Below are 23,550 nucleotides of genomic sequence, written 5' to 3'. Positions count from 1 at the left end.
ATCTCAAGAGAAAGCACAATTCCAGGGCTCTGCCTCGGAGCGCTTGTTTTATTATAATTAAGAGCAGTAGGAGTTGAGAGCAAAGGCTTTGGAATCACATGAAAACACGGTTTTGAAACCAGACCTGCCATTTACTAATGGGGTTAACCTGGGTGAGTTATTTACCTATCCAAGGCTCCAATCACCTATAAAATCGGGGCAACACCTCAACAGGTTGTGATGATGAATAAATGAAGTATACCAACTACTAGGCTACCCAACAAATGGTAATTTATGGAAGTCTGGAAGTCAGAAAGTTGACCGTCCGTTTTGCCACACTTTACAGTAGTTTTAAAACGATTTTGTCCACATTGCTATAGTATTTCACCCACTAAGTACCATTCTATTCACAGCATGGTACATTCCCCATCAATGAATACCTTTGCAAAAGGAATCAAAATGAGGAAGACAATGAAATAACTGGGAGAATCACTCTGAAGATGGAAGAGACAAAAGCTCTAAAGCAGAGCTTCTCAAACTTTGATGTGTTGGATACCACCAGCAGACCTTGCTAAAATGCAGGCTTTGATTTAGAAAGTCCAAGGTGGGCCCCGAGGTTCTTGCATTCCTAATAAGCTCCCAGGTGACACCAATGCTGCTGGTCCACAGATCACACTTTGAATAGCAAGCAGCTAGTGTTTACGGAATAAAAGATTTACACCCAGGTCTGCGTCCACCAAGTCCAGGCCCTTTCCATTTCACCAGTGATTTTTCCAAGTCCTGCTGGCCACTGAGCATTTTCCCAAAACAACATCTTAGGAGAAGACTCCAGCTCTTAATTATAGAACCTTGGGCAAGCTTTTTTAACCTTAGGATCTCAGAGTCCTCAACTATAAAAAGGGGATAAAAATAATACCTATCTCACACAGAGTAGTTTAAAAGGTAAACGCCTAGCATTTAGTTGGTAAGTGTGAGCAAGATTAATTTAAGTGGTGGATTGCGAATTTTAAGGAACCTATATTACCCGCCCCCCATACCCAACGTGCCCCATGGCCGTAACACCTCTGCACACAGCCGCTAGGGATGTGCAAAATAAACGTGAAAATGTCTTCCCTACAACCCACGAAAACAGAAGAAAAACCTATTGATTCACCCAACAATATGTGTTGAGTGTCTACGACAGTCCACATGTGCCAGGCATCGCACTAGGGATGAGGTAAATCCCGGAGTCTACAATTTGGAGCCACTTTAGCTGGGCAACATCTGGGGAACTTACAAATCACAGCGTGACACATGATCTGCAAGACTGTACAAAACTGAAACTTCTTCCAGGTGAACTAAGTCACGTCAGGGAGGAATCTAACTTACCGGAGTGCAATATTCCACCATGGGGTAGTGCATTTTGTGGCCTTTTGCAACGCGACCAGAAAAAAAGCAACTTTGGCAGATGTCATAATTAAAGTGCTTTAGACTCCTGTACCTGGTAAAGAACAAAAACAAACATATATGTATTTCTTCAAATCAAATTCCCAAAGAACACTCTTTAATAAACCTCCTTCCACACTGTCTTAATTCTGGAAACAGAATGCAGGGTTCATTAATCCCACAAGGTAAGTGATTAACTTCCTACTTCCAGATTTCTCTGGTGCTTCTCCTACAGTATCAAAATATTTTGGCAGAAAGATTATCCTATAAACATTTGGAGGGAGGGGAGAAAAACTCAGCTCTTATTTAAACTCCACTAGGAACTCTTTCAGATTAAGTAGGAAGATAGTGGCAAACTTCCAGGCTTTTGAAGACCAGATACTAGAATTTGAAAGAACTTCCAGAAAGGATAGATTGATGCATTGCGGGCTCCCATACCCATCAAAAAGGCACAAAAGTTTTCTGAGGGAATTATTTTCAAAAAAAAAATTATAAAGATAAAGCAATTTCATAAGACAAAAGAAAATTAAACAAGAACTCTCAATTAAACCAAATCTTGCTTTAATTACATTTTCTGATTGACTGAGATGACTCATCTTCAGATTGTTACTTGGATAATCTCTTTTATCTGTCTCTCTTCAGAAATCCCTCATCTCATTACCTCCACATGATAATGGAAGCCCCAAGAAAAGACACATTTTGGGTGAGATGTAAGTACTACATGGTACATTTCCCCCCCATTCTCAGAATACTGTATTCTTCGTTTCATACCAGCCCTGCCTTGTGCTTTCTCAGATAAGAATCTTAGCCAATTAAAATAAACATATTCCTTATGTCACATATGGGAATGTGGGAAAAAAAGCTACTGTTTTTAGATCCCAACCATCTTCTGAGAGTGGGGGAAAGGAGGAAAGAGAAGTGCTCATTCCTAAAATAATCTACTTTCATAAGGGCAAAAGAATGGAATGTGAAAATGCTCTCTTTGATCCTCCAAAGCATTCTCCTTTTTCATTTTATAAAACTTCCCCCAGTATACAAATCTTACCAGCGAAGGAAGCTAAGAAAAGAAAGGTAAGAAATGCAATGGAGCCCCGCCCCCCGCCCCCCAGCATCACTCTTACCTGCCAAAACCAGGAAGGAAAAAAGGTGTCCTGTGCAAGCACTGCCTACTCGATGTTGTCTATCTAGGCTTTAGAAACCTCTGAAGGTTTCTGTAAAACCTCTTTGTAAACAGCATGAAGTATGGAAGGACAAACACCAATGGTAAAGGAGCACAGTGAATGAAAAGCACACAAATGGTACAAAGCAGTTATTAGGAAACAAAGTAATGAAACAAGTCTAAGCTTAACCAGAAATGAGTGTCTACTTAGCTGATAAGTGGATTCTGAACAGGCATAGATGATATAGCTAGTTTGCAACTTGACGGCTTATTCGTTGCTATGGGAACCTTGATGTTGATCCAGATGTTTAAATACATCATCATTTCAGAATCTGGATTTGGGATTATTGTTCAATAAGATTAATTCATTTAAAAATATCCTGTCTCCCCAAACAGGTCAACAAGACTGAAGATTTAAGAGCCAATCGTTTTCTGGGACATTTCAGGAATATCAGAATAATAACCTGCGATGTTTCCTACCACTTTCACTTTTCAATTTATAAGGAACGTTTTCTTTTTTTAGCTGCTTTGTGAATCTTTCATTTACTTGCACACTTTATATTCCCTCAGAAGTTCATTAGGATACTATGAAAAGAGCGCAATCGGATTCACAGATAAAGAAGTATGTTCTAGGGTGCTCGAAACAATTCTTGTTACTTTAGGGCAAGAACAGTGGTGCAAACTGATTAAGAGACTGAGCTACCATGACAGGTCTCCCGAAACAGAATCATCCCTTAGTTTTATAACTGATTCTTGGAGAGTTTCTATAAACAGAAAAGACCATGGAAAAAAAGAAAGAGATGATCAAAATGTTTTGGTTTGAGGAAAGAGGAGGTACAGTTAATCTGTATATACTTAATGGACAAATATCTTGGTGGAGACAGGCGGTCAGTCCCGATCGACCAAGAACATGGCTCTGCAGAGCTGAAGAGTGAAGGCTGAGAAGGACGCCTGCCTAATGAGGCAGATCCACTAAAACGACCCAGTGATCCGGGGAGTGACAGGAGTGATCAGTGCTCCAGCCTGATCACCTCCTCTCCCACTGTGCAGAGGACCACACTAACAGCAACTGGTAGAGGAGATAAAAGATCAAGTCATAAAAAGGTGAGAAATGATCAAATAAAATGACATTTGGGGGCGTTCCTCATACCTGAAGCCGATGATCGGACACTCCTTGCAGATGTTACACTTGGCCTGATGCTTGGCAGTCTCCGCAGCAGCCACTCTGTGCAGGACGGGCAGCCATACCATGGACTGGGGTTCCAGTCTCATCCAGTCTAGGAAGAGGGCCGCTTCAATCTCAGGCTTATTATTAGCCTGCAAAGACAGGAGGCCGAAGAATGCCAGGAGAGAAGGTAAGAAAGTAAAGGAGGCAAACGTCAGCTCAGGTAACGCGTTAAAGGAAGAAAGAAAGATCAATAGTGGCACAGTGAGGCCCACTCTTCACAGGCTGTTTCTGCAAATGTCCCCCCAGCATCTACACAAGCCACCTACCCCTAAAGCTTTGGGAAACTGCTATTACTCTGTTTGGCTACTAGATGACAAGAAAGCAAAGCAAAACAAACAAACGGAAAAAGTAAAGCAAAATACACATCTGGGAGAGACTATATTTAGCTCCAGTTTTGGAACAGATATATAAAAGTTAGCCAGAAGTAAAATGCAAGCGTTTATTGATAAAATTTCAAAGGAGAAAAAGAAAAAAAAAACAACTCAAGGAACTATTGCTCCCTTTTTTTCTAGTGAATCTGTTTCTCAGTGTTTCATAGAATCATAATGAAGAGGCTTTACAATTCATCTGGTCCCACAGCTTCATTTTATAGACAAGACAGCTGAGATGTAGATGATAGAAGTGGCTTTTTCAAAGGCCAGACAACTCTCTGGCAGCAGAGCTGATACTAGCATCCAAACCTCCTGGTCTAGTGCTGTTTTCATGGTGGCCTGCTGCTTTTCTGTCTCTCTGTCTGTCTGTCTGTCTGTCTGTAGTTCTCTCTTTCAGAGTCTAAGTTTAATAAATACCATTCTTCCCAGCGAGTACAATGATTTTAGAAAATTCAAAATATTATTTATCCATCACTTGATTGGTATGTTACCACACTCAACATTTTAATTATATGTTGCTTTTAACCCTACAAGACCATGTTTCGTGTTTTTATACTGTTAGATTGACCCATATATTGACCACTTTAGGGGGCTTTGTTTCTCATTGTGTCCTTCATCTCAAATCTCCCATCTGGGATCAGTTCTGCCAAAGTGTATCCTTCAGTATTTCCTTTTGTTAAGTGTCTGTTGATGGCAAATTTCTCAGATTCTGTTTGCCTGAAAGTCTCTTTTTCTATGCACATTCTTGATAGCTATCCTCATTGGGTATAGATTTTTAGATTGAAAGGGTTTTTTTTGTTTTTGTTTTTGTTGTGTTTTGTTTTGTTTGTTTTGATTTTGTTTCAGCACACTGAAATATCATTCCACCTTTATCTCACTTTCTCTGCTGCTAACTGTTGACAAGTCAGCTGTGAAGCTGTTGGTCCCCTGAAGGTCATGTGTCCTTTTCCTGTCTTGTACTGTACTTCTAGGATTTTATTGATACTTTTTAGGATTCACGGGGCTTCATGAACCTGTGGGTTAGACTCTTTAGTCAGCTCTGGAATCTTCTCACTCATGATCTCAACAAATACTGCCTCTTCTCCATTCCCCCTCTCCTCTGCTTACAGAAACCTATTAGGTAAATGGTAGACTTTCTCAATCTAACCTCCATTTCTCTGAACAGGCTTTCCTTAGTGTTCCTCTATTTTTGGTCTTTCTCTGCTTCATTCCCAATACTTCCTTCTGCCCTACTGCCTGGGTATCTAGTTCTCTCTTTAGCAGCATCCAGTCTACTGTAAGTCCATACATTAAGTTTTCAATTTTGATTATTGTACTTTTTAGTATCTACAGGTTGTATTTGGTCATTTTTTTTAACATCTTTATTGGAGTATAATTGCTTAACAATGGTGTGTTAGTTTCTGCTTTATAACAAAGTGAATCAGCTATACATATACATATATCCCCATATCTCCTCCCTCTTGTGTCTCCCTCCCACCCTCCCTATCCCACACCTCTAGGTGGTCACAAAGCACCAAGCTGATCTCCCTGTGCTATGCGGCTGCTTCCCACTAGCTATCTATTTTACGTTTGGTAGTGTATATATGTCCATGCCACTCTCTCTCTTTGTCACATCTTACCCCACCCCCTCCCCATATCCTCAAGTCCATTCTCTAGTAGGTCTGTGTCTTTATTCCCGTCTTGCCACTAGGTTCTTCATGACCTTTTTTTTTTCCCCTTAGATTCCATATATATGTGTTAGCATACTGTATTTGTTTTTCTCTTTCTCACTTACTTCACTCTGTATGACAGACTCTAACTCCATCCACCTCACTACAAATAACTCCATTTTGTTTCTTTTTATGGCTGAGTAATATTCCATTGTATATATGTGCCACATCTTCTTTATCCATTCATCTGTCGATGGACACAGATTGCTTCCATGTCCTGGCTATTGTAAATAGAGCTGCAATGAACATTGTGGTACATGACTCTTTTTGAATTATGGTTTTCTCAGGGTATATGCCCAGTAGTGGGATTGCTGGGTCGTATGGTAGTTCTATTTTTAGTTTTTTAAGGAACCTCCATACTGTTCTCCATAGTGGCTGTATCAATTTACATTCCCACCAACAGTGCAAGAGGGTTCCCTTTCCTCCACACCCTCTCCAGCATTTATTGTTTGTAGATTTTTTGATGATGGCCATTCTGACTGGTGTGAGGTGATGCCTCATTGTAGTTTTGATTTGCATTTCTCTAATGATTAGTGATGTTGAGCATCCTTTCATGTGTTTGTTGGCAATCTGTATGTCTTCATTGGAGAAATGTCTATTTAGGTCTTCTGCCCATTTTTGGATTGGGTTGTTTGTTTTTTTGATATTGAGATGCATGAGCTGCTTGTAAATTTTGGAGATTAATCCTCCGTCAGTTGCTTCATTTTCAAATATTTTCTCCCATTCTGAGGGTTGCCTTTTGGTCTTGTTTATGCTTTCCTTTGCTGTGCAAAAGCTTTTAAGTTTCATTACGTCCCATTTGTTTATCTTTGTTTTTATTTCCATTTCTCTATGAGCTGGGTCAAAAAGGATCCTGCTGTGATTTATGTCATAGAGTGTTCTGTCTATGTTTTCCTCTAAGAGTTTTAGAGTGTCTGGCCTTACATTTAGGTCTTTAATCCATTTTGAGTTTATTTTTGTGTATGGTGTTAGGGAGTGTTCTAATTTCATTCTTTGACACGTAGCTGTCCAGGTTTCCCAGCACCATTTATTGAAGTGACTGTCTTTTCTCCATTGTATAGTCTTGCCTCCTTTATCAAAAATAAGGTAACCATATCTGCATGGGTTTATCTCTGGGCTTTCTATCCTGTTCCATTGATCTATATTTCTGTTTTTGTGCCAGTACCATACTGTCTTGATTACCGTAGCTTTGTAGTATAGTCTGAAGTCCAGGAGCCTGATTCCTCCAACTCCGTTTTTCTTTCTCAAGATAGCTTTGGCTATTCAGGGGTCTTTTGTGTTTCCATACAAATTGTGAAATTTTTTGTTCTAGCTCTGTGAAAAATGCCATTGGTAGTTTGATAGGGATTGCACTGAATCTGTAGATTGCTTTGGGTAGTAGAGTCATTTTCACAATGTTGATTCTTCCAATCCAAGAACATGGTATATCTCTCCATCTGTCTGTATCGTCTTTAATTTCTTTCATCAGTGTCTTATGGTTTTCTGCATACAGGTCTTTTGTCTCCTTAGGTAGGTTTATTCCTAGGTATTTTATTCTTTTTGTTGCAATGGTAAATGGGAGTGTTTCCTTAATTTCTGTTTCAGATTTTTCATCATTAGTGCATTAATTTTGTATGCTGTTGCTTTACCAAATTAATTGCTTAGCACTAGTAGTTTTCTGGTAGCATGTTTAGGATTCTCTATGTATAGTATCATGTCATCTGCAAACAGTGACAGCTTTACTTCTTCTTTTCTGATTTGGATTCCTTTTATTTCTTTTTCTTCTCTGATTGCAGTGGCTAGGACTTCCAAAACTATGTTGAATAAGAGTGGTGAGAGTGGAAATCTTTGTCTTGTTCCTGACCTCAGAGAAAATGGTTTCAGTTTTTCACCACTGAGAACGATGTTGCCTGTGGGTTTGTCATATATGGCCTTTATTATGTTGAGGTAAGTTCCCTCTGTGCCTACTTCTGGAGGGTTTTTATGATAAATGGGTGTTGGATTTTGTTGAAAGCTTTTTCTGCATCTATTGAGATGATCACATGGTTTTTCTCCTTCAATTTGTTAATATGGTGTATCACATTGATTGATTTGCGTATATTGAAGAATCCTTGCATTCCTGGAATAAACCCCACTTGATCATGGTGTATGATCCTTTTAATGTGCTGTTGGATTCTGTTTGCTAGTATTTTGTTGAGGATTTTCGCATCTATGTTCATCAGTGATATTGGCCTGTAGTTTTCTTTCTTTGTGATGTCTTTGTCTGGTTTTGGTATCATGGTGATGGTGGCCTCATAGAATGAGTTTGGGAGTGTTCCTCCCTCTGCTATATTTTGGAAGAGTTTGAGAAGGATAGGTGTTAGCTCTTCTCTAAATGTTTGACAGAATTCTCCTGTGAAGCCATCTGGTCCTGGACTTTTGTTTGTTGGAAGATTTTTAATCACAGTCTCAATTTCAGTGCTTGTGACTGGTCTGTTTATATTTTCTATTTCTTCCTGGTTCAGTCTTGGAAGGTTGTGCTTTTCTAAGAATTTGTCCATTTCTTCCAGGTTGTCCATTTTATTGGCATAGAGTTGCTTGTAGTAATCTCTCATGATCCTTTGTATTTCTGCAGTGTCAGTTGTTACTTCTCCTTTTTCATTTCTAATTCTATAGATTTGAGTCTTCTCTCTTTTTCTCTTGATGAGTCTGGCTAATGGTTTATCGATTTTGTTTATCTTCTCAAAGAACCAGCTTTTAGTTTTATTGATCTTTGCTACTGTTTCCTTCATTTCTTTTTCATTTATTTCTCATCTGATCTTTATGATTTCTTTCCTTCTGTTAACTTTGGGGTTTTTTGGTTCTTCCTTCTGTAACTGCATTAGGTGTAAGGTTAGATTGTTTATTTGAGATGGTTCTTGTTTCTTGAGGTAGGAATGTATTGCTATAAACTTTCCTCTTAGAACTGCTTTTGCTGCATTCCATAGGTTTTGGGTTGTCTTGTTTTCATTGTCATTTGTTTCTAGGTATTTTTTGATTTCCTCTTTGATTTCTTCAGTGATCTCTTGGTTATTAAGTAGTGTATTGTTTAGCCTCCATGTGTTTGTAGTTTTTACAGATCTTTTCCTGTAATTGATATCTAGTCTCATAGCACTGTGGTTGGAAAAGATGCGTGATACGATTGCAATTTTAAAAAATTTACCAAGGCTTGATTTGTGACCCAAGATATGATCTATCCTGGAGGATGTTCCATGAGCACTTGAGAAGAATGTGTATTCTGTTGTTTTTGGATGGAATATCCTATAAGTATCAATTAAGTCCATCTTGTTTAATGTATCATTTAAAGCTTGTGTTTCCTTATTTATTTTCATTTTGGATGATCTGTCCATTGGTGAAAGTGGGGTGTTAAAGTCCCCTACTATGATTGTGTTACTGTCGATTGCCCCTTTTATGGCTGTTAGCATTTGCCTTATGTATTGGGGTGCTCCTATGTTGGATGCATAAATATTTACAATTGTTATATCTTCTTCTTGGATTGATCCCTTGATCACTGTGTAGTGTCCTTCTCTGTCTCTTGTAATAGTCTTCATTTTAAAGTCTATTTTGTCTGATATGAGAATTGCTACTCCAGCTTTCTTTTGATTTCCATTTGCATGGAATATCTTTTCCATCCCCTCACTTTCAGTCTGTATGTGTCCCTAGGTCTGATGTGGGTCTCATGTAGACAGCATATATACGGGTCTTGTTTTTGTATCCATTCAGCCAGTCTATGTCTTTTGGTTGGAGCATTTACATTTAAGGTAATTATCGATATGTATGTTCCTATTACCATTTTCTTAATTGTTTGGGGTTTGTTATTGTAGGTCTTTTCCTTCTCTTGTGTTTCCTGCCTAGAGAAGTTCCTGTAGCATTTGTTGTATAGCTGGTTTGGTGGTGCTGAATTCTCTTAGCTTTTGCTTGTCTGTAAAGGTTTTAATTTCTCTGTCGAATCTGAATGCGATCCTTTCTGGGTAGAGTAATCTTGGTTGTAGCTTTTTCCCTTTCATCACTTTAAACATGTCTTGCCACTCCCTTCTGGCTTGCAGAGTTTCTGTTGAAGGATCAGCTAGCTGTTAACCTTATGGGGATTCCCTTGTATGTTATTTGTTGCTTTTCTCTTGCTGCTTTTAATATTTTTTCTTTGCATTTAATTGTTGATAGTTTGCTTAATATGTGTCTTGACGTGTTTCTCCTTGGATTTATCCCGTATGGGACTCTGTGCTTCCTGGACTTGATTGACTATTTCTTTTCCCATATTGGGGAAGTTTTCAACTATAAATAATCTCTTCAAATATTTTCTCAGTCCCTTTTTCTCTTCTTCTTCTGGGACCCCTATAATTCGAATGTTGGTGCGTTTAATGTTGTCCCAGAGGTCTCTGAGACTGTCCTCAATTCTTTTTTCTTTATTCTCCTCTGCAGTAGTTATTTCCACTATTTTATCTTCCAGGTCACTTATCCATTCTTCTGCCTCAGTTATTCTGCTATTGGTTCCTTCTAGAGAATTTTAAATTTCATGTATTGTGTTGTTCATCATTGTTTGTTTGCTCTTTAGTTCTTCTAGGTCCTTGTTAAAAGTTTCTTGTATTTTCTCCATTCTATTTCCAAGATTTTGGATCATCTTTACTCTCATTACTCTGAATTCTTTTTCAGCTAGACTGCCTATTTCCTCTTCATTTGTTTGGTCTGGTGGGTTTTACCATGCTCCTTCATCTGCTGTGTGTTTCTCTGTCTTCTCATTTTGCTTGACTTACTGTATTTGGGGTCTCCTTTTCACAGGTTGCAGGTTCGTAGTTCCTTTTGTTTTTGGTGTCTGCCCCCAGTGGCTCAGGTTGGTTCAGTGGCTTGTGTAGGCTTCCTGGTGGAGGGGACTGGTGCCTGTGTTCTGGTGGATGAGGCTGGATCTTGTCTTTCTGGTGGGCAGGACCGTGCCCGGTGGTGTGTTTTGGGGTGCCTGTGACCTTGTTATGATTTTAGGCAGCCTCTCTGCTAATGGGTGGGGTTGTGTTCCTGTCTTGCTACTTGTTTGGCATAGGGTGTCCAGCACTGTAGCTTGCTGCTCGTTGAGTGGAGCTGGGTCTTAGCGTTGAGATGGAGATCTCTGAGAGGGCTTTCACTGTTTGATATTACATGGAGCCAGGAGGTCTCTGGTGGACCAATGTCCTGAACTCAGCTCTCCCACCTCAGAGGCACAGGCCTGACACCTGGCCGGAGCACCAAGACCCTGTCAGCCACAAGGCCAAACCAAGTTCAGCCAAAGTTGTGATACTTATTTCCCTTGTAGGAGTCCACATGGTATTAAGAGGCACTGTGGGAAGAGTATATTAGTAGCTACCATGTCTTGAGTCCTGTGGATTACCTTTTCCTTCAGCCGCACCACCTCCTGGCAAGTCTTGAGGAGACAGGGCTCCTGTCAGCGTGAACTGGACCCCACAATGTCCCAAAGCCAAAGCCCCAGCAAGTCCTGAGGAGACTTGGCTCCCATTAGCATGGACTTGACCCCGTGTTGTCCTGAAGCCCCTGGGCTGTCAGCATGGACTCAGCCCCATGTGTTCCAGAAGCCAAAGCCCCAGCGGGTCCTGAGGAGACCAGGTTCACATCAGCTGCCCGGGGGAGCCCTATTTGGTCATTTTTAAGGTCACTTCTAAAGTCTGTGATTCCCTAAAGATATTTTTCAATGTTGTTTCTTATTTTTTTGACAGAGTATATACATAGTTTTAAAAAAATCCTCTCTTTCTAATGATTCCAAGATAAGAAATTATTGCGGGTCTGCTATTTCTGCTGGTTCTCACTCACTTTAGTTTCTTGTGGGCTTAATTCTCTTTACTATGAACTATAATAACCTTAAAAATATTTTCTGGAGATACTGAGCCCTAGAATGAAAGTGACTTCTCCAGAGACAATTTTCATTTGCTTTTGCCAAGAGCCAAAGGGCACTACCTATTCTGAGACCAATTTACACTGAATACATGATGGGATATTTAGTATCATACAAGTAATGAGTATATGAACGGCAAACCCATGTTGCTTCTCTTGGAATGTGGTTTGCTAATAAGGAATCTATTCACACTTTAGACAAAAAGCGCAAATGAACTCTTTGGCCAACCGAATAGTAGGATCTGGACCGACAGGTCATTTGGCTTGTAACACTACTTCAGTAGTACTCCACTCGTTACCCCTGATTATAAATTTAACACCATTATAATGAGCTGTTTAACCTTGAATTTTCTAGCTGCAAAATGGTATCAACTCAAGCTACTGATCAAAAGTTTTGTTGAGTACTTCTCTCTGTGTAGAGTGCCATCACAGAGGTACATTGTGAAAATTTTCTTAAAAATTAAAAAAGAATTATAGAATCTGAAGATAAAAGGGACCATGGAAGTGAATTCATACTTTTGGAATGGCACCACAGAGCTGTAAGACTTTCAGCAGTCACCGAGTTCAAACTTATCCAATGTCAGTGTGTTCTTATAGCCGCTATATAAATACCACCTGTGTGAGGGAGCAAATGGATGATCTTGAACATTTGTGTACAGGTACCCCTGTCAAAAGTGCTTCATCACACTGAGCTGAAATCCACCAGCATAGCCAATAGGAGCAGAGGCTCCAGAATCCAACCACAAGCATTCAACTCCCAGCTTTGCCACTGACTGTGTTACCTTGGGAAAATAACTTTATCTTTCTGTGTATTAATTTTCCTCTGACATGAAATGGAACTATTAATAGCACCTACCTCGTAGAGTTGCTTTAAGATTTAAATGAAAGGCACCTGGAACAATGTCTGGCACGTAACAATAGCCATGTCAGTGTTTGCTATTGTTATCGTCATTATTATTATATGTTTGACCAGAAACCCAGAAGTTCTCAGCCTTCACAAATCCCTTTAAATATTTTACCAGAGCTGTTATGTCTGTCCATGCCTCTTCATCCCTATTCCTTTTATTTCTTCCTCATATGACATGGCTTGCTTTGCCATTGTCCTTTAGAAAACTATTCTCCAACTATGATCTACTATGAATGGTACCTCCATTTCTCTGGACAGTATAACTGGATGACTTTCTTTGGTTCTGTACTATAGGCTCACACAGGGTTTCTACTCAACTAACATCTCTGGGTCAGTGTTTCCCAGTGTGTCCAGCAGATCAATGATCCAGCAAAATGTTTCATGAAGTGAAGGTCAAATTAATTAAGGACACATTGCACATTATATCTGTCTCTTAAAATTCTCAATGCACGCTAACATACTAAAAGCTGAGATGGTTGTCAGTAAAGAAACACATTAAACCTTATTTGACCTCAGAGTTTTCCACACTAATTATTCAGTGATCCCAGGACATTTAACATTTTTTTTTAAGTTATAAGGCTTGTGAACAGAAGGTACTAATGCACTGTTGGGCATGATAAGAAATGCAGTGTTTGGCTGTTTCCAGTGATTCCTCCATTTTGTACTTGTTCAATTGGGATTCGTTTCCTTCCACTTCTGTCAAGGACTTTCCTGTTAGTTTTAGCCCACTGTATAATCTCATCTATATCTTTAAGAATCCTGACTCTTACAGCCAATGAATTAGCCATTCTTCCCAACTCTGTGTAAGTTTTACATTTTAAAATATGTGTTCTGTCTTCACCAAAAAGTCACTAGTGAATATATCCAACAGGCCAAGGTCACACATGGGCCGCACTCTACAGACTGCACCTCTGGTCAACACAAATCCAGAATCCAGCCCTCTCTGGTTGTTGGACTGTCACTCTTTCCAGTTATATTATTATTTAGTCTCTACTGAATGTGTTTCTCCATCTTGTAAACAAAGATACAATGAGAGACTGTGTCAAAAGAACAGCAAGTTTCGGCTACAATATGTCCTATAACAATCTCTCGCTCCACTGGTCTAGAAACTAAATTTATCAAAATAACCCTTTCGAGCTAGGACAAAAACCATCAAAGAAAGACAGCCAATTGAAAAGCATTGCTAATTCATTCCAATTTAAAACATGGGGTTTATTGTTGCCTAATCTGAACCTATATCTATTTCCCTGACTTAGGTTTAAATGACAGTTTGTTTAATGATAGATTCAAAGACATGCTACAAAGAAAGAATTCAGGCTTAATACAGAAAGCATAATATTAACAGAAAGCTTCTATTCATTCCGGAAGACAAAAAAAAAAAATCTGACCATGAGTCAGCAACAAATGTAGGTGTCCAAAATAAGGGGGGGGGGGGGAAAGACCATGTCTGTGATGTATAATAAAGGCATAGCAAGTATAGTGTGAAGAAATGATCACATTACCCTAAGTACTGTTCAAAGCCTTCTTAGAAAACGGTGTCTAGTTCTGGTGGCTATAGCTGACCCAGAACTTAGAGAAGCCTTGGCAGAAAGGAAGAGCGATAATTAAAGGGTTTGAAAGACCTATGAGAACAGTTTAAGGGAATTGGGATTATTTAGCCATTAAAAAAAACCCAAAAAACATGAGACTGTGCAAGACAGAGTGGCTGAAGGGGTGATTTAATAACAGTTTTCAATTATGTGAATGGCTCTTCCGTAGAGGCCTGTGACCAGCTGTTCGATTTCTCCACTGAGGACAGAACAAGAAGAATTTAGGCTGTAACTCATACGGAAGCATTTCCTGATAATGAAAGTTGTTAAAGCATTAGTGTGAATTACCAAGGGAAGCTAGAGAATGTTCTCCTCTTTCAAATACCATAGATTCTCCTGTGCTTAAAGGCTGGAAATTCTCAAGGTTCTTCCTACGTCCTAAGACGCAAGATCCATCATTTTGGCTCTTTTAAAACCACTCGCCTATGCCAACTGACAGCACTGAAGACAAGATATGGGGATTCACATTCTCATTCTGTTTCGATCTTTCATGTTTACTACAAACCATTCTGTATCCTAGTGTTATATTCCCTCTCCTTTTGTCTGGCGATAAAGAAGGGAAGAATTAAAAATCAGGCAAGCGTCTCTAAAGAGCTAAAAGAACTGGAACTAAAACCCAGCTAAAATTACATTTTGATCATTCTAGAAAAAAATAAATAGGTTAGTTTGGAATGACAGGAAGTTGCTGAGGTCAAAAGACAGGTATGGTGGCAATGGATTGAGATCATCCTTGTAGGTATCATTATCTGCTGACCTACATATAGGTCTCAGATAGCTTCTCTTGGTATCAAGGATGACCTTGCCCTTGCCCCTGCCCCTAAATGCCAGTTTCAAACCATCTAAGCAAAAACTTAGAATGGGCCATTTAGCCCTGGGTTTTGTTTTGGTTTTTTTTTGTTTGTTTGTTTTGGGCAATACCTCCTCTTTCCTCTTTTATGGCGCGCACACACACACAAAGCAAGGATATCACAGCTCCTTCCACTGTGACAGCCACAGTATGCAAGTATCTTGCATCTCCACTCCTTCTCTATTGGTCCTCTCCTGTCAGCAACTACCCACAGCATGGAAGCTAGGGAAGGAATCCACTGTAATTACTGCTGCTGCCTTACAGCAGATGGCAGGGTGGCTTTATACAGATGTCATCTTAACAACATACAAAGACAGTTAAAGGGGGTACTTCTCTCATGGTCCAGTGGGTAAGACTCCACGTTCCCAATGCAGGGGGCCCAGGTTCAATCCCCAGTCAGGGAACTAAATCCTGCATGCATGCTGCAACTAAGAGTCCGCATGCTGCAACTAAGAAGTCCACATGCCGCAACTAAAGATCCCACATGCTGCAACTAAGAGCCGGCATGCCGCAATGAAGATCCCGCGTGCCACAACTAAGACCCGGTGCAGCCAAAGTAAATAAATAAATAAACAAATATTAAAAACAAAACAGACAGTTAAAGGAATCCCAGAATCCCAGTATCTGGAATTTCTAGCCAAGGAATGTAATTACCAATATAATAATTTCAAAGGACATTACATGGCAAGTTGGGAGTTAGGGGATTTGCCAGGGTTCAGAATAACTTTTGGGTTTCTTTCCCATTGTGCTTTCCATAAACCCTTAGGAACTCAAGGGCCAGGCTCTGAATGGCTACCAGGGTGTCAGCCTGAATATTTACTTTTCTCTCAGGCTAACAGTATCAGTTCATGGCCACAGAAGAAATGCAATGGCAAGGTTTCTCAGCAAGCCCCACACTCCAACTGCCAAAAACACATACAACATATTTTTAAGAGAAGGTAACTGGCATCGCAATTGTCAGGCTTTTGAAAAACCATGTCAATCCTTAATAAACTGAAAAAGCTTAGTATAGAGAAAAGTAAACATTATGTAAGAGACTGTACCCAGTAGTTCTCAGATGATAAAAAGGAACCACCTTTTGCTCTGGAAACAATACTTGTCTAAACCTCCTTCGTTTCTCTCCTAGGTTGCAGGTTATTTAAAGACAGGAGTTATGTTTCTACACCTTCCATGAAGGTTTGCTGAACTGAACGATGGGTGGGAATTAAACTGTGATCACGATAATTAAAAGGAAGGATTATAATATCTGAATGAGGTTAGAATAAAAAAAAATACTGCCTACTCATCCTGAAGAGCAAAGAAAAAAACTCATAAGGGTTGTCTAAGGAATAGGAGACAAAATAAGTACATTCTCAAATGCTCAGTTTACTTTTAAATAGTTTTTAAAGTAAATGGCCTCTGTTGGTTTGTCTGTTACAGTATCACACGCAAAAGGCTAATCCATAGTCTATTTCTGGATTTGGAGGGTATATTTAGAATGATCTGGCTTAAAATGTACGAAGATGCAAAATTTATACTGGGGGCCTGAAGGGAACCTCACAGGCAGGCAGTCATGCTCAAGGTCAGAGACAATTCTGTTCCTCAGAGGACATCTGACAACGTCTAGAGACGTTTTTGGTTGTCACAACTGGGGTACAGAGACAGGTCAGGATCCTGCTAAACATCCAACAATGCACAGAACAGCCCCCTACAACAAAGAATCTTCCAGGCCAAAGTGTCAGTAGTGCCAAGATTGAGAAACCTCGCCCGAACGTTAACACCTTACACGGCCATGGTTCATGTGTCAAAACTAAGAAACCAACATGGGTCCACTCTGATTAACTAAATGCTACAGGGCACCTAACAGGCAGGCAGCTATCCTCTACAACACAGAAGCCGAGAAGCTACGATAGGCCTGTTCAATTACTGATTGGTAGAGAACGGCTACATTGGTTAACACGTTGTGGACAGAGAAATGAGATGTCGTTTCACACCTGTTAGAATGGTCATCATCAAGAAGACAAGAGATAAGCATTGGTGAGGCTGGAGAAAAGGGAACCCTTGTGCACTGTTGGTGGGAATGTAAATTGGTTTAGCCATTATGGAAAACATTATGGAGGTTCCTCAAAAAATTAAAAATAGATCTACCATGGGATCCAGCAACTGCACTTCTAGGTATATATCCAAAGGAAACGAAAACAGGATATTGAAGAAATATCTGTACTCCCATGTTCACTGCAGCATTATTCACAATAGCCAAGACTTGGAAACAACCTAAGTGTCTGTCAATGGATGAATGGATAAAAAAAGATGTGGTGTGCATATATACAGTAGAATATCATTCATTCAGCCATGAGAAAGAAGGAAATCTTGCCATTTTTGACAATATAGAAGGACCTTGAGGGTGTTATGCTAAGTGAGATAACTCAGACAGAGAAGACAAATATGTATGGTATCACTGATATGTGGAATCTAAAAAAGCCGAACTCCCCAAAACAGAGTAGAATGGTGGTTATTAGAGGCTGAGGGTAGGGGAATTGGGGAGATTATCCACTTACAGCTAGTAGATAAATAAGTCTTGGAGATCTAATGCACAGCACGGTGATTACAGTCAACAATACTGTATTATAAACTTCAAAGTTGCTAAGAGACTAGATCTCAATTGTTCTCACCACAAAAGAGAAACGGTAATTCTGTGACATGGGAGAGGTGTTAGCTAACACTAGGGTGGTACTCATATTGCAATATACGTGTCAAATCAACACGTTGTACATTAAACTATAAAATCTTTTTTTTTTTTTTTTTTTTTTTTGGCTGAGTTTGGCTGCACACGGGCTTTCTCTAGTTGCAGCGAGCGGGAGCGACTCTTCATTGCAGTGCGTGGGCTTCTCATTGTGGAGCACGGGCTCTAGGCGTGTGGGCTTCAGTAGTTGTGGTACGCAGGCTCAGTAGTTGTGGCACGCAGGCTCAGTAGTTGTGGCACATGGGCTTAGTTGCTCCATGGCATGTGGGATATTCCCAGACCAGGGATTGAACCCGTGTCCCCTGCATTAGCAGGCGGATTCTTAACCACTGCGCCACCAGGGAAGTCCCTAAACTATAAAATCTTATATGTCAATTATACCTCAATTAAAAATTTTAAGGTTGTACATTAAACTTATACCATGTTATATGTCAATTATACCTCAATTTTTAAAATTTTAAGCTAAAAATATATTTACATGTTGTGGAGAGAGGAAAGAAAAAGGACTGATAAATTAAAAAAGCCCAAACTGGAAGTAACAAGGGAACATGCTAAAATCGTAGACCCTGATTTGAAATCAGGCTGCTTTTCAAATAGAAACTCTATGCAATGTATTTCACGACAAATAACAGAAATTTATTTATTCATGGCAAATAATTAACCAAAGCAAGGTTAAGGCAGTCAGCTAGTATAAGAGTGTGTGTGTGTGTGTGTGTGTGTGTGTGTATGTGTGTGTGTACATGTGTGAGTGTATGTTTTCATTTCTTTACTAGAGTTCCTGCCCATTTCGAAGAAAAATAATAAGTAAATTTATAAATATTGCATGCATTCATATGCATGGATAGAATTTCCAAACATTCTTATTGACAGAAATTTATGGAAAATACTGGGGACAAACCACAGATTTTTAAAAAAGGTTAATCTCTCCTTCCTGGCCATTTTCATCTGCTGTTTTCACAAGTAAAATGTTCCCTTCATAAATCCAAATAACCCTTTCAATATCGCTGCCATTGTTAATAGGTTATAGCATTAATAGCTGACAACCCAACTTTTCTGGCCCTGATTATAAAAAGCCCTAGTGTTTGGAAAGATTTGCTGAATTCAAATTGATCAAAACTGTTTTGTGAATTACAGTCTGTACACAAAGATTTAGAAGTACAAAGAGAATGGCTAGCCAGGGTCAGACGGTATAGGACAGGCAGTTCCTGGCTGTTCCCTGAGCTGTTATTACGATTTCTTTAACAACCTCTAAATCTACCAAGGGCATCAGTGGAATATTTTACATAAGAGAGAAGTCTGCACTAGCAATGAACATAAAAGGAGGAACAAGTTGTAAAGAATATTAATGACTCTTCTTCCAAACAATCCCAATTTTTATGAAAATCAAATGAGTGATAAAAAAATCTGCTATAAAACTATACGAAACCTGCATGTAACAAATAAAACAGAAGGAAAGTGGCATTTTGATCATCTTAGACATAAGATCCTTGTGTCTTACCTTTGAGTTGTTGAGGAAACTATAGTGTAGGGGCACCAGGGATCATTTATATGAGGCTCCACACAATGTTTTTTCACATCTTGTTCTTAGTCTACGCTACTTCTATTCAGAGAACAGTTGGTCTCACGTGAAAGGCCACACTATACATATAAGACTGTTTTCTATAGAAACAAGAATTGTTACCCAGAAGATCAGGTAAGACTTGGCTGATAATGACCAAGCTTTAAAGTATATACAGTAATCCATATCCCTTTCTGCCTTTTCCATTTACAACACTTAGCATATAATATAATCAAAGAAACCTGGGGATAAGTAACTCTTGAGATAATCTGTTTCACTTGATGTGACAGCTGAAAAAAGGCTCAAAGAGGAAACAGCTCAAGATCATCTATTATTTTAAGACTAAAATATGTATGCCTAAAGGAGTTTTTAAAGAAGGGTGGACAAAAGTGATTTCCGATGGGAACATACAAGGCTGATCTCCAAAATCTTTTGAATCTTTAACTTGTCCAAGAGTACGAGAGGCTCTGATATCTAAATATGGCCTGCCTGAGACAATGCCCAGGTACCAATCTTGAACTGAATTCTATGCTGGTCTACTGAGAGCTACATGAAGATACAACTGAATATTCAATAAGCACTGAGATAAATGCATACTCTTATCTCTTCTGATCGGCTCCTTTCCTCCTTCTTTTTGACATTACGTGTCCTTCCTCCTACCATTAGATGCTATGACATATATGAGCTACATGGACTGACAGGTGCCAGGTTAACATAAATTGAGGTAGCAAAAGGGAAAAAAGAAACAGAAAAGCCTATGAGTTTCTCAATCCTCGGTAGCACATAACTCAGGTTATATGACTTGGTCCCACAAAAGAGTTGGCTGATATGGAAATGTATTTATCAGACACATGCTTACATTGTTATGGGGGAAAAGGATGGTTAATTCCGTGCACTGGCGTTTTAAGCAATGTCATGGCAAAAATAGTATCCAAAAGCAGCTCAGTCAGGAGAAGTCCTATTCTCTCTACACGCAAAATCACCCTGGATGTCCGTGGTGATACTCAGAAAAAGAGAGGGGAAAAGTGGGAGCTCTGTTACAGAAGAAAACCAGCTAATACGCGCAGAAAGAATGGTAGAATGAGAAAACCACTATTAGGCAAGCACTAATGTAATCACTGAATTAGAAAAGGATCATCAATGGAGGCTAAAACCATAGGGTGAAAGGCTGTAGAGGAATAGGATGCTCACCAGCGCTCAAAATATCACAAAAATGACTTTCTAATTACAAAGGGAAAAAGATACTTTTACAATGGAAATATCTGACACCACCTTACCATTCTTAGCATTACTGATAAGAACCAAGTGTCATTTTGTTCCTCCAGTTGTGATGTAGTGGGAAAGACACAGCAGCGCCTCTATCGTCCTCTTACCAAAACAAAAAAATTCAACCTGAATCTAATCCAAAGAAACAACCAGAAAAATCCAGAATATGGGACATTCTTAAGAAAGCTGCTTGGACTCTTCAAAAATGTCAATATCATGAATGAAAAAAACAAAAAATGCTGGGAGACTGTTCAGATGAAGTGAAAGTACAGAGGCATGACAAGCCAATGAAAGACAAAGACCTTGACTGGATCCTGGAAGAAAACTACCAGAAATAAGGAACATTCCAAAGCCATGGGGACATTTCAGTGTGGACTGCATGCTAGATGGTATTACTGACTTAATGTTAAATTTGTGTGTGGCAACAGTATTGCAGTTATGCAGGAGAAAGTCTTTTTTTGAAACAAGATATATGGTGAAATGTTCAGGGGTTTATGTTTTATGGTATGATGGCCTTTTACCTTTAAATGGTAAAGGGGAAAGACGTGTCTGTGTGTGTAGATTCAAATACACACATACATGGGAAAAGTGAAATGTAAATGGGGCAAAACGCTAACCAGGGGTTGGACAGATGTACGAGACGTACAGGTGTTGATCATACTATCCTTTTAACTCTTCTTTATACTTGAAGTTTTTTCAAAATAAAACATTGGTTGGAAACCATTGTTTCTTACCAAGCACCCCTTCCTGGGGGAGGGCAAGGAAGGCAAGAGTGTAAGGAACTGTGGTAACTGTGAAAGGGGAGGGGGAAATGCATTAATACCAATGGTATAAAATGTGAAAAACTCTTCAGGACTAGTTTTCTCGCAAAACACAAACCTAACACCAAACTGATGTCCTCCCTGTTCTCTTAGCTTCATTGCTCTAATGTGTCCCCTCATATACTCGGCCGAGATGTGCTTTCCCCAGATACCCGACTATGAATTTTCAGCCATAAATACGAGTTTAAGAAGCCCAACATTATCAGAAATTTTTCTTGTTTGAAATAAGGATTGAGAGGTCCACAGTTGTGTTCATGAGACAAGAAGAAGTAAAAGGCTTCCCATAACTGCTGTCTTGGGTAGATATCAAGTATTTTATTTAAAGTTCTGAAGATAATGAGCAGGTTGGAGGCCAGCAGTCACTGCTCTAAATATTAATCAAGACTCTGAATCACCCATTAAAGATAAAATAAGCCCAAACAATAACACACAGTGATTATCCACTCTTCATTTACATGTTCAAGGACAACTGTCCTGACCTCAGGCTTTCCACTCCACCTGACTAATAAACCAATTAACACCATGGCTCCAGGGAACAGAAGCACAATTTTTAAATCTATGCAAACCTGTAAGTATACTCAACGTTATTAATTTATGCTAGAGAGTTCTTATTTAACAGAAAACTTTCACAGATACATGGTAGAGCACATATATCTGCCTGTAGATATCATGGAATATCTTTTCTCAAGTAGGTATCAGGACAAATTATGCTCAAGTACAAGACAGCACATTAACTCTTCCACTGCTGCCTCCTACAATCATTTAAAATCCAGTTCAGGAAGAGGCAAAAGTACAGGAACAGAATACAGAGTAGTGGTTTCCAGAGACTGGGAGCAGGCAGGATGACAACAAAGCAAGAGGGAATTTTAGGGGTGATGGAAATGTTCTGTCTTGATTGTAGTGGTGGTGACAAAACTATATGTCTAATCTCAGAGAAGTGAACACTGGAACAGACTGTACTGTATTTTTTTAATGTAGCTTAAAAAAAAGCTAATTAGAAATTTTTTTTTTTTTTACTATTTTTTCAAATGCCCTCCCCCAAAACCCAAAGCAAACAACAAAAAAAAACCCTTTAGCTGTTAGTATATCAAGACACCCTGGATAAACAGATAAGGGTATCCCAGGAAGAAGTTTTGCACTTCCCTTCATCTTAAATAATCTTCGTAGAAAGACAGATTTTTTAAAAAAATCCAATTTACAAGCCAGTGACAAACATGGGAAAAAAGAAAATGGTAAATGTTGAACTCATATTTCCTTGTTTCTCTGAGCTTTGTGGGTAAGTATCAGTTTGAGTTAGAATTAATGGTGAACTGATCAAAGGGAGTCCAGAATACACTTCCAACTAAAAGCATGGCTCTCAAAAAAAAAAAGGTTTTTTTCATTACCACCTCTGCCTCAGCTTTTGTAGGAAAGGGGAAAGAGGGGAGGGGAAGGGAGGGGAGGGGAGGGGAGGGGAGGGGAGGAGAGGAAGGAAAATTTGCTCCTAACAAAGACTTCTGCTCTAGAAGGGTAAAAAGGAGAAACAGAATGACATGTGCTTTTCCTTAGCAGTAAGTGTATAAATGAAACAGGTTTCAACTCCAACACAAACCTATCTTTGAAACACTGGTGAAGAAAATATCTACCGCTCCACATGGAGAAGTTAACCGCATAAACCACGACATAATTATGAAGGTAAACCACCACAGCTTATAGTCAAAATAGAAAAGAAGAGCAACTGAAAACCAATAGTGAACTCCCGACAATGCTGATAATACCCTGATAAAAGGTCTTTCCCAAAAATTTGCAGGAATTCTGTCCGCGAGCAGGCCCAGTAGGAGCTCGGTGGTGCTACCTCTACTTATATATACCAAGCCCTGGTAACTTATATCGTAGTTTTTAGTGAGTATCCAGCAGTCCAAACGGGTGTAAAAAGAATGTCCATAAGACCAAAGGGCCCATATTTTTTTTTTTTTGAAGGAACATCTTTATTTTATTTTGTTTTTTTAGGCCGCGCCATACAGGCATGCGGGATCTTAGTTCCCCGACCAGGGATCGAACCGGCGCCCCCTGCAGTGGAAGCGTGGAATCTTAACAACTGGACCGCCAGGGAAGTCCC

At 39.4% G+C, this 23,550-nt stretch overlaps 1 protein-coding gene across 3 annotated transcripts in view; it reads right to left on the bottom strand.

The window, feature by feature from the left end:
* Positions 1–23,550, bottom strand: part of LOC118888681 (dystrophin-like) — a 151,556-nt gene that overhangs the window by 68,596 nt on the left and 59,410 nt on the right. For all 3 annotated transcript variants that reach the window (XM_036840024.1, XM_036840026.1, XM_036840025.1), the window contains exons 7-8: positions 3,714–3,880; positions 1,348–1,459 (exon numbers count right to left, since the gene is read on the bottom strand). In XM_036840024.1, coding sequence (XP_036695919.1) covers positions 1,348–1,459; positions 3,714–3,880 — 279 coding nt within the window. The remainder of the gene's footprint in view (positions 1–1,347; positions 1,460–3,713; positions 3,881–23,550) is intronic.

Source organism: Balaenoptera musculus, chromosome X (assembly GCF_009873245.2).
Source record: "Balaenoptera musculus isolate JJ_BM4_2016_0621 chromosome X, mBalMus1.pri.v3, whole genome shotgun sequence".
NCBI classification, from domain to species: Eukaryota; Metazoa; Chordata; class Mammalia; order Artiodactyla; family Balaenopteridae; genus Balaenoptera; species Balaenoptera musculus.
This window is presented reverse-complemented; position numbering and strand designations above follow the sequence as displayed.